General features: G+C 40.6%; 2 protein-coding genes across 4 annotated transcripts; one reads left to right on the forward strand and one right to left on the reverse strand.

Moving 5' to 3' along the window:
* Positions 1-324: 324 nt before the first annotated feature.
* Positions 325-11,154, reverse strand: rtf2 (replication termination factor 2). 2 transcript variants are annotated; one of them, XM_078798399.1, is made up of 9 exons: positions 10,995-11,154; positions 10,570-10,664; positions 10,389-10,482; positions 9,816-9,955; positions 9,666-9,744; positions 3,421-3,537; positions 3,267-3,318; positions 1,612-1,677; positions 325-1,535 (listed from the first exon to the last, which is right to left on the reverse strand). In XM_078798399.1, the coding sequence occupies exons 1-9, from the start codon at positions 11,061-11,063 to the stop codon at positions 1,315-1,317; spliced, it is 933 nt and encodes a 310-aa protein (XP_078654525.1). In that variant the 5' UTR covers positions 11,064-11,154; the 3' UTR covers positions 325-1,314. The 2 variants fall into 2 exon arrangements, with proteins under 2 accessions (XP_078654525.1, XP_057911457.2); XM_058055474.2 differs by having other exon boundaries at positions 327-1,535; positions 3,267-3,321; positions 10,995-11,152.
* Positions 5,173-9,497, forward strand: gcnt7 (glucosaminyl (N-acetyl) transferase family member 7). Of its 2 annotated transcripts, none has more exons than XM_058055470.2 (5): positions 5,173-5,603; positions 6,296-6,539; positions 6,606-7,341; positions 7,439-7,534; positions 8,965-9,497. In XM_058055470.2, exons 2-5 carry the CDS (start codon positions 6,309-6,311, stop codon positions 9,207-9,209), a joined length of 1,308 nt encoding a protein of 435 aa, XP_057911453.2. In that variant the 5' UTR covers positions 5,173-5,603; positions 6,296-6,308; the 3' UTR covers positions 9,210-9,497. The 2 variants fall into 2 exon arrangements, with proteins under 2 accessions (XP_057911453.2, XP_057911454.2); XM_058055471.2 differs by lacking the exon at positions 5,173-5,603 and adding an exon at positions 5,835-5,924.
* Positions 11,155-19,926: the final 8,772 nt, after the last annotated feature.

Genomic DNA, 19,926 nt, shown 5'->3' on the forward strand with positions numbered 1-19,926 from the left:
CGGCTATTGGGTATCCTTCTCAAGAGAAAATAAGACAAACGTAACTCTCTCAACTTGTCAAACTCTCAAATTACTTTTACTAAATTGAACAATTTATCTGTAAAGAGAAAAAAATGAATAGAAGGGATGTATCGTGTAAAAAAGAAAAAAAGAAAAATGTACAATGACTAAATGTGTTGAGTTGTGTTGTGTTTAATTTCTATTTATATTGGTTGTAGCCTATGGTAAGTTTGATATTTGTGTATCAATGTGTTAAAAGCTATTTTTGTACATACATTACAAGCAGGCAGTGAAATTTTTTTCAATTCAAAACCTTTACTGTTCAAAAACAGCTGATAAATAAAATACGCTCCATCACACCAGTCCACAAATATATGTTATGAATTCATCATTAAAAGGAATAAACTACTCTATGCACTTTTTGCTTTCAATAAAGAATGTCAACACAAAATTTTATTATGGAATGTGTGTTCATTGTTTGATATATTACCTATAACAATGTTATAATTTTCGCCAAACAAGCCAATGCTACCCCCTTGTGGTTGTTTTTGCACAGTACAACTTCTCCGGACACTATTAGGTACACCAGCACAATTTAAAGACCACCAGACAAGCTTTATTTTCAGTTGTTTTATAAAGATTAATTAAATATGAAATATTTTAATTATTGTGTTGTTTCTGACTTGTGACTCTTGATAGAAGCGTTGATGTGAGTTAATCAGCTACATGAGAACATAATTACGTCAGTAGGAGGCAGTGTAGTTCTACAATGGGTTCTGTAATAATTCTGCATGGGTTATGTAATAATTGCGCTGCAGCTTGTTTATGATGTATTTTCCAAACAAGGTTCAGTAGAGTGTTGATGTGTGATTATTACTTTTCACTGAATACTGTGTAATGATCTCATATTGAGGTTGACAAATTGCTATAAAGATTATCAATATCAGCTAAACAATATGCAAAACAGAGGGGAATGGCTTTATATGTTAATTTATTGTGAGACTCGCTCATATCACAAATGCATGTGTAATACAAATTACTACTAATTTAAATGTCTTTAAGAGAACACATGGGGGTTAAACTAAAAATCAGATCTGATTGATTTGAAAGGGACTGCACACCCTTCTAGGAGAAAAAAACTACACCAAAAAATGTTGAAGTCACCTGAGAGCATCTTAATCCATGGGGAGATGCTGCAAAACAAAAGTGTGAGCAGCCCGGGGAGTCATTAAACTGTCCACCACATCAGCTAAACATGGAGCAACATGGGCGCACGCAATGGTGGCACGGGAGAGCTGTGTGAAAGAGAGAGAATTAGAAGTGGTAGGGCGTGTGGGTGACCCAGTTGGAGATCTGCTCTTTGGTGCGCTTGGCAGAGCTGTGGGTGGTGAAGATAGACTTGAAGGCTTCGGATTTCTCCTCCATTTCTTGGATGGACCTCTTGGTGGCGGCCGATGATGATGATGATGATGACGACGACAATGACAACTTGCTGCCTTTGGATGAGCCTGAGGAACTCGAGGGTCCTGCCACATCTGAAAGAATGCAAACCAAATGAATGGCTGTAAAATAACAACAAACACAAAATGTTAAAATGGCATGTATCGGTACCTGATTGGCTGCTTTCCTCACTGCTGTGGAGCTCGCCATTTTGTGCTACCTTCACTTGTTTGTCATCTGCACAAAAGCCAGAAGCAATGTCATTACTACTGAACAGACTGGAAATACGCTTCTTTTAGGACAGAGGTGCGTGAAGAAGAGCAACACAGTCTTTGGTCATTAACACAACATACAGCAAATACACAGTAACAGGGATTCATGTAACACCAAAGTAGACAAAATACTAACTACAACTCCTGTGTGTTTTGGTAGTGTTTTAAATCATCCAAATACAGCAAGATACTGCAACTATTGCATGTCATCATCACAGTACATGTTAACGCATGTATATCAAACGATGCAACGTTGTTAGAGGTTTATTTTTTGAGGGATTCATAGTCGAAATAGACAGCATTGTAAGAAATTAACTAATTTTCTTAGATTATAATGCACAGAAAAGGGAAATAAATATGTGTTCATGTTTCACATAGGGATTGTGAATGATGGGCAAAAAAAAAGTGCAGCTCCCCTTATTCATTCATTCTTTTTCTATCGCTTTTCCTCACAAGGGTCGCCGGGGTGCTGGAGCCTATCCCAGCTGTCTCCGGGCGAGAGGAGGGGTACACCCTGGACTGGTCGCCAGCCAATCACAGGGCACATATAGACAAACAACCATTCACACTCACATTCATACCTATGGACAATTTGGAGTCGCCAATTAACCTATTAACCTAGCATGTTTTTGGAATGTGGGAGGAAACCGGAACATGCAACTCCGGAACATGCATACTCCACACAGAGATGCCCGAGGGTGGAATTGAACTCGGGTCTCCCAGCTGTGAGGTCTGCGCGCTAACCACTCGACCACCGTGCAGCCCCAGTTCCACTTATAATATTTGAAATTCCTATGGTATCCAGTACAAATGGCAGCATTATTTACTTATTTTGATGTATTTATTTAAGATTATCAGGGCTTTATAAGGGTGTAATAGTGTAAATGTAATAATAGTTTGACAACCAAACTGGCAAAAAAAATATATTCATGGATATTATTCATGCCTCATGCATGTTTTTCACTATGAGTAACTCATAGTGAACTGTTAACTTCATACATGAACGGTTAAGTTGGAACATTAAAAAATGAGGCTATGTTTACATTGCAGGTCAATTCCGATTTCTTTATGCGTTTATGTGGACAGGAAGAGGTTTGGTCCTCAGGTTGTCATAGGAACTACCATAAATAAATAAAGTGCAGGTGTTTTTTTGGCTGGCAACAGAGCTAAACGGGAAACCCCACCAACAGCAACCCACACAGAAGTCAGACGATGGGGGGAGAAGAGGGCACAGGGAAGAGGTCTTTGCAAAAGTGCAGACATAAGTACGAAGATTCTCACCACAATAAGAGGAAGGCATGGTGACGATGGCGGTTCAAGGGGTCATTTGGGGAAATATTTACTTTGTAGTCTGTGTAAGGACATTTGAATACAACATTCTAATGTCCATTCTAACCAAAAAACAAACACAAATGAGCATGTAAAGTCTTTGTTTTGTTTATGTAAAACGGCTGCTATCATGCACACAGTCCCTTAACTTTCCAGACGAGTCTGTAGTCGTATTGCTGTAAGCCGTACACGAGTCATAAATCTGACTGGGTTGTTCACACAAACCTTTTGGTTGTGATGAGGTGGTCACACTTTCAGCAGCTTTGCTCTTCTTTGACTTCTTTGAGGACATATAACACATTGATTAGCCTATGTAAAATGTCAACTCTTGCTTAAATAATGCACGTTATCATAAACCCTGGTGGATTACCACACTCACCTTAGTTTTGGTTTTGGCTTTGGCTCGCTTCTCCTCCATCTTCTGAGTCAGCTTCTCAACCTCCTCCTTGGTGCCGTTGAGCACAATGATGTCTGAATCTTGAAATGGGTCACCGCACTGAAGCATATAAAAAAAACAAACAAACACAACGGCAGGGACAAAGTTATATTAGGATCAGTTAATTCCTGATTAGTTATTGCCAAACAAGGGGTATAATGTGGCTCTTTCATTCGAATAAAAGACACTATTTATTTTGTATTGGAGGTCTTATTTTTCCAAAACCACTTCTTGGAAAAAGAGTGGCATCAGTCTTATGTTTGGGTGACTACGGTACAAGTTTAAAAATATAGTAGACTAGAGATGAGAACAGAGATGAGTGTGTTTACAGCATGTTGTGTTTGCTGCTTGTTAATAAAGCAATTACTGTATGTCTTTGCGATTATATCTTCCTTAACCACAAGCAAGGGCATTAGATTGTTCAGCATTTTGTAGCAAATAACACAAAGCTTGTCTTTACTGTATGTTATGGTTTCGCCCCAAAATGGACCAAAAAAACCATACACAAATATACTGTATGTAGTGGACACTGTAGCCTTTCCCTTTTCAGTATGGGGCCACCGTGGAAAAGGTTTGGACACTCCCCTAGACAGGAAGGGGGAACAGGTGCAAAAGACAAAATAAAAATAAAAAAAATCCTGCCTCACTCCGTGTTGGCATCCAAATTTTGATGAGTTATTGCTCATCATTTGCACCGCCTCTGTAAAAACTCGGTCATGAATCGTGCTTTGACGCAAACACAATCATTACAAAAAAACAATGCTTTGGCACTCAGATGTCCTTGACCATAATGTAAATACACAGAGACTGTTTAGCAGCAAAATATCTTATCTAAATGTATGGTAAGGCATGGTTCATTTGTTCCAGATATGCTTAACAACTTCCATTTAGAAACATCACATAGTTACATTTCCACAAAGAGTAAGGCGGAAGCAGAGCTTGTTTAATCATAAAGCTTCTCCATTTCTGTTACTGATAATTCAGTCATGCCGTTTCATATGTTGACACTCCCGATATTTCATTGGCGTACATCAGCTTGTTCACTTCCTGCTTTTTTTGTATTTTTATTTTAAGCGAGACAAATAGGCAATGTGTAACTAACAATGGATAGCTGGAAAGAAAAAAGGAATGGTGGGTATTGGGAAAAAGTTATTTTGGGTAAATAAAAAATATATATATATACATAAAATATATTAAAATACAAATGTCAACAAAGATAAAAACAAAATAAAAAAAATGTCAAATTAATAAAATAAAATATAAATATAATAATAATATCATAAATCAAATTAAGGATAGCAATAAAAAAACATAGATCAAGGATAAATGCATAGGTAAATAAGATACTGGAGTAAAAATAACATCAAGACATCAAGTTCTTGTGAAAACACGATCAGTTTGCAATAATTACCACAGACTCAGTGTCGTCACGATAGATTATTCTAGACTTTTTGCATCTTTATTTCACTCTTATTTTGTCTTACTTGTGACAGAACAAACGGGTGCAGGAAGCACAACACCGCAAGCAGTGAACTGATAAAAGTGTTTCAAGGCGGTGTGCCTCATGAGATCAGTCCAACACAAATACGAAGGTAAACCGGTGGGGGGGTTCTATTGTGTCCAGCAATGCAGGGGCGGGGCTGAGTGGGTGTGAGCCGCCACCGCCGCCATGTTCTCTATCTGACACAAGAGGGATCATCTCAGGAGCTGAGCAAGCATCAAACGAACTCGGGACAGTCAGGAAAGGATGCTGCTATTTGAGTTCTTAAGCAGACAGTGAGGCTGATTCGATATGCGTGCATTTAGCTAGAGCTAAAGACAACAATGGAAAATAATGGAAACTGAGACAACACGTGAGCAGGGTACTCTGTGGGGGAGGAGGACCTCAGGGAGAGAGTGTATGTGTAAGGTGTAATGATGTGTGTGTGCGCGCTACGCATTGGTAACCATGCTGTATCTCATGTACACACAAAGCTGACAACCAAATCAAACAGGGACATATTCAGTATAGCAACAACTATTGCTGCTGTTCTAGTTTAAAGGACTTTGATGGGATTGCGACTGAGACTTCAGACTGAGACTAATGGTGCTGATTTCCAAACGGATGAGGGCTGATCTTCCTTAAGGTAAAACTATGTTGATCTTGAACCGTGTTTAGATAAAAGCCTCTGCTTTTTTAATTTTTTTTTTACAAAGATACAATGACAATATAGACAGCAAAATCTGTGAAATGTGAGATTATTTACACAGCTAAGTAGATTCCTCCAAGCAGCATGCTGGGAGTTTGACTTGCAAATGAGGGAATCAATTACTTCTGTATCAATTTTCCACAGTTCTTGGCCATTTTATGGTGGTATGGGAAGGTGACAACTACATAAATCATCCCTAGTAATATATAGCATTATTCAGCATAAAGACTTTCCTCACGTAAATGAGTCCTGCAACAGGTATGCATATTTAGAAAATGCACAACATTTAAAACAAATGCATTCTCACTAGGTGGCACGAGGCTCGTCATTACACCGTCTTTATATTGGTGGACCTGCCAGGATGAACCTGTGTCAACAAGTGTCAATTTACTGCTTTCGTCTTACTCCGCTTCAGATGTTTGCTTTATTGCTGTTATTTTGGTACTGTAGAACCTCAGCTGCTTACACGTAATTCACGTTTCCATCTCAAAAATCTCAAAAATTACCGAGCGTTTCTTAGTGTTACCAATTTTCTGAATTAGTGGCAACCTACATAACTCAACCTTCCCCAAACCCCCATGAGGCCTGTTCCAATTCTGGGTTTTTCCATGTGTGTTTCATCTTTGCAGTGGTGCTGTCTGAATGACAAGAAGAAGCAGGTCTATTATGTGCCAGCTTGAAGGGGCCAAATGCATCTTCCTATTATGCCTAGGGATGAGCGTGATGGTCTTTTCCGTTATTTACTTGCGGGGCAAGTTGCCAAAGGAGGCCCCACCCATGGAACCACTGACTTGCCGGCCTTTCTCTGCCCAATGCTGTGCTTTTCTCCCTGCCACTCACGAACAGACCAAATGGCATCGACGTGACTGTAAGGTATGACTATAAGGACTTTGTGGTTTTCTGTTGATTGTCATAATATAATGTGTTCTCTATTAACAGATACAAAGCTATATCACAAACAATGATCTTCAATGCTCCCATTTCATGACGGACCTTCATTTCATCTCAACACCCCTGAGCGATGAAGAGGTGAACTATCCTTTAGCGTTCATCCTGACTGTTCACAAGGAGCTGGAGCTTTTTGTGCGAATACTTCGGGCGATTTACATGCCCCAAAATGTCTACTGCGTTCATGTGGATGCAAAGGCTCCGCAGGAGTACAGAGCAGCCATAATGAAGCTGGTTAACTGCTTTGAAAACATCTTCCTGTCCAGCCGCAGTGAGATTGTGACCTACGCCGGCTTTTCCCGCCTGAAGGCAGATTTAAACTGCATGACTGACTTGGTCAAATCCAAGGTCGGCTGGAGAAAGGTGGTGAACTTGTGTGGACAAGACTTCCCAATCAAGAGCAACCTGGAACTGGTGCGCTATATGCAGAGCAAAGAGTGGCGTGACATCAACATGACACCGGGGATCAAGCAGCCAGCGCATATGAGGCACCGGACGCAGCTCCAACACAAGGAGATAGTTGGTTATCACATGGCCCTCAAAGGCCTCAAGAAAGGTCCTCCTCCACACAACATGCAAATATATTTTGGGACAGCCTACTACGCGCTCACGAGAGGCTTTGTCAACTTTGTTCTGAAGAGCCCCAAAGCCCGCGACCTCTTGGAGTGGTCCAGGGACACATTCAGTCCAGACGAGCACTACTGGGTGACGCTTAACCACATCAAAGGTAAAACTCTGATTACGAGCTGATGATAGTTTTGGTAATATTCGATTAGACCATGGAAAAAGGATGCGCTCTGTCTGGTTTTGGGTTCCGTCCAAAGATGCTCCAGGGAGCAACCCAGATGGAGGCTGGGCGGGAGCCATCCGAGCTATCAAGTGGCGGGATCAAGAAGGAGACAAGCACAACGGCTGCAATGGTACTGTAGATTATGACATTTTGTCTACAAATATGGAGGTCTATATCGCTGATAAATGTTTGTTTAAACTAAATGGTCCACTACCTGTCCTGAAGTGGCTCCAGCCAGGATTGCAGATGCCAAGGTTGCAGCCGACAGGAACTTTCTCAGTACAAATGTAAATGATTACCTACAAGTCTGTTTTATCTGAGATTCAATGAAAACATTTGACTTTTTTGGTTAAAATCACTGCTGTGATAAACATGACATGAACATAACTAGTCCTGCAAACTTTATGCAAAGCTTTTTTATGGCGAGTTCTGGTCGGATTTCGGTGCTGAGGAAAGTAGTTCCAGTTCCAGTTGCTGGGGACAGTTAAAGAGTTTGGCTTCTCAAAACAATACGCGCTCAAAAGCATAATACAATTGCATTACAAAAATACTTAATTTAAAAAATCCTGACCTCACGAATTGTTATTTTCTCTGCCGTCTCAACACTTTGCGCTCCCGCCTGTCCATTGCTGTCTATGTCTTTCACAGTGTTTCGATGCACGAATCACGGTGGTCACTGTAACACGAGACGTACGTACGTACTTGTAATTATCCGGGCTGGTACAACAAGAAAGTGGCACCCTATAAATTCCATCGTTTTCGTGTAACAGGCATTATTATTAGACAACTTTGGCTGCTTGCCATTGGCTATAACGTGGGAACAATAGTGGCTAGGGTGAAACAGCTTTGTGTGTGCAGTCCACACTTTTGCGAGGAGGATTATGTTCCTACACGCCCAGGACAAAGGATGAGACGTGTTTTGAAGGGTTCTGCTGTTCCAGTAGCACAGGTAAGAACTAGCTAATTTCTGCCACCCATTAGCCCCTTGTTGTTGTTGTTACCCAACTCTATGGCACTAGCACTGAACTCCATCTGATGAAGTTCGGCGACGTCCGTGTATTCCGGTTCATAAATACATCCCTTTGGCTCCGTGCTAAAAGGAATGTCATCATCATTTGTTTCATAATCAGATATGTTTACTTTTACTGTACCAGCAGGAAACACTGTGAAAGTGGTGAAGCAAATGTGCGCAACAATTGACGGGCGGGAGCGCAAAGTGATACGATGGCAGAGAAAATAATGCAGGGTGATTCCTGAGGTCTGATTTTTATGATTAGACATTTTTGTGATGCAATTATATTTTGTTTTGAGAAGCCAAACTCATGACTTAACTGTCCCCACCAACTAGGTGGAACCACTTTCCTTAGCACTGAAATCCGACCAGAACTCAGGACAGGGACACGGAGTGGGGAGTGAGTCGCTGTTGACGAGCTTCGCTGCTTATGAGGGTGTCATACAACTTCATGTAAAAAAAAAAAAATCCAAACTATCACTTTAATTAAAATTGTTGAAAAATAATAGATATGGAAACTATGAGTACTTTCTCTGGTCATTTTCCAGGCCGTTATGTACGAGACATTTGCATCTACGGAGTGGAGGACCTGCCATGGATCATCAACAGGAACAGCATGTTTGCCAACAAATTTGACAGCCACGTCTCCCCTGAGGCCCTGGACTGTCTGGAGCAGTGGCACAGAAACAAGGTGCTAAGCCAGGCCACTGTTCCCATAGAGGCGTCATGGCTGCTGGCCACACAGAGCAACTTAAGCAGCAGTAGCAGTCTCAACAAGTGTGCTGCAGCATAAACTCAATGATGGTAATTATTAGTGAACTTTCAGTATAATGTTGTCCAGATTGTTTGCACTCATTTACGGGAGGAACATCCAAAATGATGTCTAGAAAATGGGATGATGCACTGATTTTTTTTGACCATTGATCAATAACTAGTAATTTGTGTTTGTTTATGAAACTGGTAGGCAGCTGTTCTTCTTTGTTCTGATTGCTTAATCAGAATATCATTGTGAAATTGTTTCCCGTGGCTGTAAATGGTACAACATTTATGTTAAATTTATTAATAAATAACAATGAACATTTTGCTTGCATGCATATAAACTGTCCTAAACATATACCAGGTGGGTGTATTGTCTGAATATGGTAAAATGATTTGGGTACCTAAATAGACATTTCCATTAAAATAAAGGCTATTTATCATATCCAAAAATGCCTTAATGTTAGTGGCTAAAAGTGTAAGTGCTGCTCACCTTGTGGCATATTTCGGTCTTCACCTCCTTGAGGGCACGGTCCGAGAAGACACAACCGCATGTTTGCAGGTAACAGAACCTGAAAATTAAAACATCCGGCACATTACATTTTCATTCGCCATGTTGTGTGGAGTTTGTTGTTGTTTTTACCTATGCCTGCCGTTCATCTCTAACCCGACAACAGGGCAAATAAACATTCCACAGTGGATGTCTTCATATTTGTCTCCTTTGGTGTTCCTTCTCTCTCCCTCCCACTCTGGGTTATCCGTCAGGTTGAGTTCTTTTATATCCTGAAGTCCAAAAACAAATCAAATCATTCCACACACTTCCAAGTACTGTATGCATTGTTAATACTGTGTATACTCATGACATATGATTACAACGTGACAAGATTTCACGAGAACAGGGAAGTGGATATGATGTTCATGAGGTATGTACTAACTTTTTCTAGTGTCACAGAGCAATGTTGCTCTTGTTGTCCTCTCTAGACTGGAGCCTGTTTTAGCTGACTCTTTTGGGCGGGATTCACCAGTCAATCACAGGACAAACAACCACTCACACTCATATTCATAACTGTGGGCAATTTAGAGTCTGTAGAGTCTTTAGAGTTAACCTAACACGCATATTTTTGGAATGTGGGAGGAGACCAGAGTACGTGGAGACAACCCAAACCCCCTTTGGACTCAAAGGGGGTTAAACAATACCAAAACAGAAGAAGCCCACCTTGGTTCCACGAATATGTGTCACGGCCTCAGTGTTAGGTCTCTCGGCAGACTTATCCAGAAGATATTCAATGACAGCATCTTTGTTATAAAGCCTAAAACAAATGAGTAGTTGGACTTAATTAAACGTAGTATGCACATTTTCATGGGTTATTTTAAATTTCGTTTACATTTTCACTTACCTTCCCAGTTCGCAGGCAACAATTGGACGTCTGAGTTTCTCCTGACTTAGGGCGCAGTATTTCCATTTGGCAGCCAATTCTGCATTTTTGTCAACCTGTGAGCAATTGTAAAGTACACATATTAATCGCGACAAACAACATAAATCCAAATCGAGTTTATGGTGGCGTTTTAACCACAACAGCCCCCTGGATAAACAACAATGGTTTCTCTCAGCGACGGAAAGCTAGCTAACATGCTAGGAAAGCAGCTAGCCATGTAAAGAAATCTACCACTGGGAAAAACTAAGAGGGATTTCTGAGAGGGGTGTTTAAAATGAGACTTCTAGATTCGGTAATTCGTTATAAAAACAAACAGCCACAATTACGAAGTGGACGTTAGCCGTGAGCTAGTTAGCAATCTAGCAAAGTTCGCCAACGTAATTCACCTTCTCGACTTTTTTGGGTCCTTTCACCAACTCATGTCTTTTGGGAATAGTTCCACCATCGCATCCCATTTTGAAAGGCGAGAGGACGCGAGTGAAGTTTGCTGCTGAAGTGGTAAGAAAACGTCGAAAACGACCCAGTCGAAAAAACAAAAACAAGACGGACACTTCCTGAACTGAATCGGATATCCGGTATCAACTTTCAATATGGATACCACTCATTTTATTTTGTCATTAAATACACCACTTCCCTAGTAATCATAGACGGGCCTGTTGGTGGTGTGTCTGTGCATAATATGCATGAATATAAAATAAAATAATTTATTAGTAACGCTCACGTGGCTAGGGTAAAGACAGCGATAATGGTGATAGATTCCAACTTCCGGTTCTGCCGATATAGTCACAGAACTAAAACTAAAATCTGTCATAAAAGTAAAATGTTAATCTTTTAAGTCACCGTGACGGAAATAACCGCATATTTGGATTACATTTAAGCGACTAGTCCACCAACTTGAACATATAACATATAAATGACAACATATAGCGGAAGTCCGAATCAGTTACTGTATATCTAACTTTACTGTAGTCGTATGAGCGCTAAAATGCTCTATAACGGCATTATCACTAACAAACATTAAATAATAAAGTAGTCTGAGAGGAAAACGCTTTCATGTAAATCATTCTATAACGCTCGCCGGCAAAAAGGTGTGTTTTTATTGCAATTTCCAAGTTTCCCCGCAGAGTGGCAGCACGTCTCCGCATAGTTGTATAGTTACTTTGAGACGATTAAGGTTTCGTAAGTATGTGTAAGTAAAAACGTATAGTCTCGACATCCTTTTTGTGTGACGTTAATAGTTTTTACACACTTAGTTGGTGTAAAATAGTCTAAAATATATAATGTTCATGAAAGCGAATGAGTGGTAAAAGAACTGCAGCTGTGTATGCACACATGTTAAAACACCAGCATCTTACAGATGACCTCACTCTTTCATGGCTCATATTAGAAATCTTGCATAGACCATTAACCCCACAGCTAGTAAGTGACATTAGGCTGGCTTTCAAAAGGGCTTGCTGTCCAAAGATGAAAGTTTCCTTAGAAGACAGTCCAATGAGCACTAATGAGATCTACTTCCTGTGCCTTGCAGCCTGCAGATTAGTTTACTATCGACGTCCAAGAGCAGCCATTAGTTTTGGGGAACACCTCAGCAAAGACGCCTCCTGACGGCATGAGAGATAATCTTTGCAGGGAAAAAAAAAACAGCATTGGGATTCATTTTGGCTCTTGGAGTGCCATTTTCCACCAATCTGTGCACACAGGCTGCTGACACTGCAGCAAGGTTTTAGCCAAATGAACACATTTCACACACAGAATCATTCGTCTTAGTTTTTTAGCCCTCTGTGTTCGATTGCCTCTTCCTGTCATTTATAAATTGTGTTAAGCATCTTATTGAATTTCCAGCCTTTCTCACACAGTGCTAAATGTTTAGTATGGATTTTCATTATAGGCAATGGAGTGAGAGCTCTGTTAGCAAACTGTCTTAGGGTGTACTCATGCTAGTCCAATTGTACCATGACTGGGCCCACTTAACATGTCTTGTCTAAGTGCACTGACTCACTGTCAGAGCCCCACACGATTTCATGCACACACATACACATACACATGCACTTAACATAGCAGAATCATAGAATCCCTATAATGTGCTCCGTGATACACGATTCATCATCAAAATGATATACAAAGACTCAAATCAAACGCCCAACACGTTCGCTCACATGCGACTACATTTGTAAGCAGACCAAATACAAATAAGACTGAACATAGCCCGCTAAGTCAAGGAATTGCAGTAATATGGCAGAGTAGAACACTATTGCAAGTCATTAATGACAGTGGCAACCTTGTGCAAAATTGGAACAACTCTGATGACTTGAAATAGTCCACAAAGTCAGATAAATTGCATTAATACAGGATAATAGAATGTGCTAGTTAATTAATGCAGTAATTTCTCTTTCAGTTCAATAATGACAGCGGCAAAATAAATAATCAGAATGACTATGATGGCCTGAAATAGCCTACTATGTAAGATAACCTGCCTCTCGCTCGAAGAAAGCTGGGATCGGCTCCAGCTCCATAGTGAGGATGAGCAGCATAGCAAATGGATGGATGGGCAGCAGAAAAGGACGTATTATTTAATTATTGCAATCGCCCCCTTGCAAGTTAATAACAGCAGCACCCTTGAGTGAAATAAATAATCAGAACGACTCCAAAAAAGACTGAAAATAGTAATAAATAGTAAAAAAAAAAATTGGGTGTTAGGGTGTGAATTCGTACCCGGTATTATGGCTGAGTATGAGTACGCCCTTAGAGCAAGGCAGCCAGCGACCAGACCACCCCAAACAGGCTGAGAGTAAGCCAACACCTAAGGAACAAACAATACAACAATGGCCACTGTACAACAACACACAATAGTTCTTCACTTCTTATCAACTTCTTCCCTATAGTTTATAGTGTGTAATCATCACCCATAAGATTAGTTTCAGGGGGATCCTATTTGTGCCGGAAATGTGTATTCATTTTGTATACAGTTCTTTAAAATACTTGACTTTGCTTGTTAAAAGGATATACAGTATTAGATCCTCAACGTTCTTGCATATCACTGTTTAGTTCTACTTCAATTTGTCCATCGCTCCAATTAACCTAGCATGTTTTTGGAATGAGTGAGGAAACCGGAGTACCCGGAGAAAACCCACGCATGCACTGGGAGAACACGCAAACTCCACACAGAGATGGTGGAATTGAACCCTGGTCTCCTAGCTGTGAGGTCTACGCGCTAACCACTCAACCGCCGTGCGGCCCGCATAACTTTTACTTTGATACAAATTCAGCCATATATAACTAGGCAAAATATATAAACAACTAAGCTTATATTTATAATTATGACATTTGGAATTGAACTGCGTGCTTGCATGCATTTGCGCACGTGTGCACATTGTGAATGCATTCAAATTTTGTAATCTCGTCAATGCTACAAGATTCTGTGGCTTTTCACTTCTTGTTTGCTGTGCAACGTGTATTTTAGTAGGAAAGTTGCATGCCGAGTTCTTATAAAATGTACTCTTCTATTGTGGAGTTGCATCATCACATCTTTGTGTCTTTTGCGCAAAAAAAAACCTTTAGAGCGTATATATACATTTTTGGTAGTGAATGAGTTAATCCACAAAATAATAATCAAACTTACTTATTGTTCATATGGAGCGCCATTCACCGTGAGACATTCAGTTGCACTCATAATTAGCAGTGTTCAGCGCTAATTTTTTTCCTTTTTTATTCACTTACCTCAGATAAAAATTGGTGTATCCCTCGTGGTACGTGTGTACCTGACTTTGGGAAGCGAGGTTTTATTTGACATATGATGAAGTTTTACTGAAGTCCAAATTGTATGACTTCAATGGCCCTTCACTGTATTTGATTTGTTAACTATACCATAAAATGACACTTGCACCATCAATTTGCAAAGTAATCCAAGGATAATTGACGCTATCGCAAGTTTCTGTTTGAAAGAATTCAGGTTTAAAGCCAATGAAAACGCGTGTCTGCTTCTTTTTCCACAGTCTGTTGTTGAATGCCTGTTCTTCAAAGGACGCCCTCACCTCACATATCTTTCTGGCCTGCTGCGGTGCAACCCTGCAGGACTGACCCAAAGAAAACCTCAACCCCCTCCCACCCCACAAGCCCCCAAGTTCATCCCCCTGTGTTTATATTTCCATGATGAGTCCAACCTGCCCAATCAGACTTCCACTCACTGGCCTTGAACTGAAACTGTATACATCTCCACCATCCCAGCCATCCGAGGAAGCCAGTGGGAGCCCAGGCTGCATTAATTGCACAGGACCCGGCCCTTGTAGTGTACCGAGTCCAATGCATTTAGCGTTTCTAATTGGGACGGAATTTCTGTGTTTACATTGGCGCTGGTTGATAGGGATGGACCCCCGAGCCCTCTCAAGCCAGCCAGCCAAACTAGCTAAGCTCTCCGAGGAGAAAAATGACACTGCCCATTCCCACAATGGTTTGAGACAAAGCTGGGAGGGAATGATGAAGAGCTATTTATTCATTTGTTAATTTGTTTTTAAGAGCATTGTGCTCCAATTTGTTCACTCGACAACAAAGTGGACAAAGAAGGAAAACACCGGTCAGGCCATTTCGTTAGGTAAACCTGTGTCTAGTGGTTCTACTATTTTAAATAAGTCTCAGCGGTCCAACAATAATGCTGGAATTTATGGTAATGGTAATGGTTTTATTTCATTTGAACATGCATCAGATTACAATTGAATGCATCACATAATCAGTTCACAGTTCCACATGTCCAAAAGGAGTAGGAAGAAGCAAAGCTTATTAAATCCTACCCCTCCATCTGGTACTTTTACAATCAGTAACTGTTACATTTGTTCACTTCCTGCTTTCCATAATACAGTTTAAGGTTTTTTTTGTTGTTGTTTTTTTAATAATGTACCTTGTACCGAAGTACGAGGTGATATGACCATACAATGACATAATGGGTACCATAGTAAGTGTCAATATAGTGATATGTATAGCACATCATGACTGGTTCAAGACTCTTCATCCTTGTATTTAGCAAACATCAACTGCTTGTATTGTTTCTTGAATTGGCTCATCGTTGTGCATTGTTTGAGTTCCTTACTCAATCCATTCCATAGTTTGATCCCACATACTGAAATGCAATGGCTTTTTAACGTAATCCTAGCATATAAGTGTTTCAAATTTAGTTCTTCCCTGAGATCATATTTCTCCTCTCTTGTAGAGAAGTATTGGATGACATTTTTAGGTAATTGGTTATTTTTAGCCTTATGCATTATTTTAGCTGTTTGAAGATGAACTATATCAGCAAGTTTAAGTATTTGTGATTTTTGAAATAAGGAGTTAGTATGTTCTCTGTAGGCGGCATTATGAATTATCCTTACTGACCTTTTTTGCAGTACATTTAGCGAGTGAAGATTGCTTTTATAGTCATTACCCCATATTTCCACACAATAAGTAAGATAGGGCACATATAGACAAACAACCATAAAACCCTAAACAGAACACCCCTATTTTTTTACAAAGTTTTTTTTACAAATCTGGCCTCTGTGAAGTGGTGGACACGGGGTGGACCAACTAGCTGGGGGAGGACGTTTTTCCTTTCTGACATCATGAAAAGCCACTACTTCCAAAATTAGCATCTCTTAAAAGCATCAACAAGTGATCCTTCTCTAGTGATACATATTACTTTTGCAAAATCATTAAAAAGTTACCTCCATATTGCCTCAGGAGAACAACCCCAGCCTGTCTTGTATTTTACTAAAGTATCTGCTTTGTATGAAAAAAAAGAAAGTGTTTTGAAGGTAAACACGCTAAAGTTGTTGCTGGGGTCAAGGCAAACACCCCTGGCTCCAAACTGGAGTTCACGTACCACTCGCATGACAAGAAATGCAAAACCATGGAAAAAAGAACCCAGCACATCCAACACACACATACGGCCAAGGGACGGCAATTATTTTCTCATTCCTTTTCCTATTGTATGTTTACACCCACATAGCTATGTATTGTGTCAGTGGGAAACACCCAACCGTGGACAATTGTTCGACCCCGAGGGCCTGAGCATGCGTAATGAGGGAAAATGATGCCGTTTTTATAGCTTGTTCTAGCTTGTTATAGCTTGTTTGTTGACATAATTTATATCATTGACTACTGATTGTAGAGTAATAAAATTAGGGTGATTTACTAAAGCTAAATCCTTTATTTCACTAAAATGCTCATACAATCATGACAGGAGAGCTCTCCAGTTTGTAAGAACCTACTACAAAATGCTTGGTATGCGCACTTTCAGCAGTACCCCAATTGTGATAAGGGTACGTGAATAAAAATTAAAAACAATTATAACATCAGACTGGGATAAAAAATATGTAGGATGATTACTTATCAGTACTCAGTACTAAGTAAAACTTTATGATGATGTCATTTGCGGCAACTGAAATCCGATTAGGGAATTATTTGGACTCAACAAGAACCGTATTTCGATTCCCATTCTGAGTCTTTACATTTATTTCTATCATGCAAGGTGACAGTTATAAATAACTGGTAGGAGGACTGATTGTATCGTGTATATGTAACCATACTGGTCTCAAGACGTGCACGAGTGCACCCTCTAACAAAAAGAAAAGTACTGCTTTTTAAAAATCCCTTGTTCCAAATGCTTGTCAAGTGTGCACTTGGTTTTTTTAATTCCTACAAACTTGATCAGGCGTTAACCCTTTTTTTTGCACACTCAGCCAAGAACACACAGAATGTTCAAATTTGTCCAGGTGGACAATTTTTTTTACTCCCCATCTGCCAGTGCGTGATTATCTTTTCCACTGCGGCGCAGCAGTCAAAGCAGCCACAGCCTGACAGATAAATGGACATACACAAGGAAAGTCTCCATACATCAGTGGATGGTATATGCACGGAACAAATGTTTGTTCGTTGGCAGCGCTGCACTCAATCACATCTCGTTAGTGTGATTGGACGCCCGAAAGGTTCTGACAGCAAGCTGGCTTTCACTGGTGTGGCCCCGGGTGATGGGGACATACCTGTGGCTGCCTTGTGTGCTCAGTGGGCACGTGGTGACGATTAATCGCGCACAGCAACAGCAGCAGCTGAAGCCTGGAAGAGGCAGTGACTAAGGTTGTGGGTGTCAGTGCTAGTGACTGATTCACCGAACATGTTTTCAGTCATAATAAAACACACTCTCATACTTTTTCACTATTTCTTAGATAGATAGATAGACTTTCTTTATTGTCATTGCACAATAACACAGCCGTGAAATTGCCAACAAAATGTAGTTGCCTGGCTCCCGTATAATAATAATAATAATAATAATAATAATAATAATAATAATAATAATAATAATAATAATAATAATAATAATAATAATAATAATAATAATAATAATAATAACAATAATAATAATAATAATAATAATAATAAGTGGAGAATAAATAGATTACATCAAATATGAACAATAATGCACAGCGTAAACAGTAAATTGCACATATAATTTAAATCATTTTGAATAAGCTGCATGGCGGTCCAGTGGTTAGCACGCAGACCTCACAGCTAGACCTCAATTCCACCCTCGGCCATCTCTGTGTGGAGTTTGCATGTTCTCCCCGTGCATGTGTGGGTTTTCCGGTTTCCTCCCACATTCCAAAAACATGCTAGGTTAATTGGCGACTCCAAATTGTCCGTAGGTATGAATGTGAGTGTGAATGGTTGTTTGTCTATATGTGCCCTGTGATTGGCTGGCGACCAGTCCAGGGTGTACCCCGACTCTCGCCCAAAGACAGCTGGGATAGGCTCCAGCACCCCCCGCGACCCTCGTGAGGAAAAGCGGTAGAAAATGAATGAATAATAATTTAAGTGCAGGGCTGCACGGTGGTCGAGTGGTTAGCATGCAGACCTCACAGCTAAGAGACCAGGGTTCAATTCCACCCTCGGCCATCTCTGTGTGGAGTTTGCATGTTCTCCATGTGCATGCGTGGGTTTTCTCCGGGTACTCCGGTTTCTGTGCCCTGTGATTGGCTGGCGCCTCTCGCCCGAAGACAGCTGGGATAGGCTCCAGCACCCCCGCGACCCTCGTGAGGAAAAGCAGTAGAAAATGAATGAATTTAAGCGCACACCTTCACACTTCACACAACAGGGAGAAAGGGTTGAATAAGATATGCTTCTTCCTACTCCTTTTCAGTTGTGTAGAACTGTACCTTTTTATAACTTTTTTAAACATGTCCAAAACAAATAAAACATCATTTATCATGTTGAAAAACTGCCATCCTCAAGGAAGGAATCATGCTTCACTTCACAATGTCAGCCTGCAGCATTCATGCAGCCCCAGACCATGACATTCAACGTCCAGTGGTTTTCACCTGGTTTATCTTAGGTGTTAAGACAACCAACATCTCTTAAAATGATGCACTGAGAATTAGCCGTCAGTCTTTCAGCACATTGATTCAGTCACCCCTCGATGGCTCTCTGAGGGCTCCTTTGGAAGAGACACATGTTTGCAATAAGAGTTTTTTTTTGCTTCTGGCCTTGCATAAATGTTTAGCAGCGTTCCTTCTGGGAACTGGGGCCCGACTTTACTGTCTGGGCTCAGCTGTAAATTTTGTTTTTAAAAAGGAATAGGAAGACTCCGAAGGAGTTAATGGTCTTGTTTTACCCCCTGCTCTTGCTGCTTCATGCACGTACAGTTACAGTGCAAAAGGCAGGGGACTATCATGATGATGAATTAAAAGAGAGAAGAAAATCTTTGAGGCTTTGACAAATGATCTCATAAATGACTGGGAAGATTGCAGGGAAGGTTCCCGCTGAGAGGAAGCAGGGCAATAAACATTCTTTATGAGTTGTCAATAAATGTGCAGTATTGAGTTGAGAGGAGAATCAATAGAACCGACGAGACTAAGATCCTCGATTAGGTTGTTGATTTGGGATGAGAATTCATCCATCCATCCATTCTCTATGCCGCTAAAACTAGGGTGTGCTGGAGCCTATCCCAGCTGACTTCAGACAAAAGGAGTGGTATTTCTCTTCACTTAAATGATACTTGAGTTTTGTCTAAGTGACCAAGTGGTTAGCGTGCAGGCCACACAGCTAGAAGACAAGTTCAATTCCACTCTCGGCCATCTCTGTGTGGAGTTTGCATGTTCTCGCTGTGCGTGTGTGGGTTTTTCTCCGGGTACTCCGGTTTCCCCCCACATTCCAAAAACATGCTAGGTTAATTGGCGACTCCAAATTGTCCATAGGTATGAATATGAGTGTGAATGGTTGTTTGTCTATATGTGCCCTGTGATTGGCTGGCGACCAGTCCAGGGTGTACTCTGCCTCTCGGCCAAAGACAGCTGGGAT

Source organism: Doryrhamphus excisus, linkage group LG18, assembly GCF_037039965.1.
Source record: "Doryrhamphus excisus strain RoL-2023G ecotype Guam linkage group LG18, RoL_Dexc_Guam_v1.1, whole genome shotgun sequence".
NCBI lineage: Eukaryota > Metazoa > Chordata > Actinopteri > Syngnathiformes > Syngnathidae > Doryrhamphus > Doryrhamphus excisus.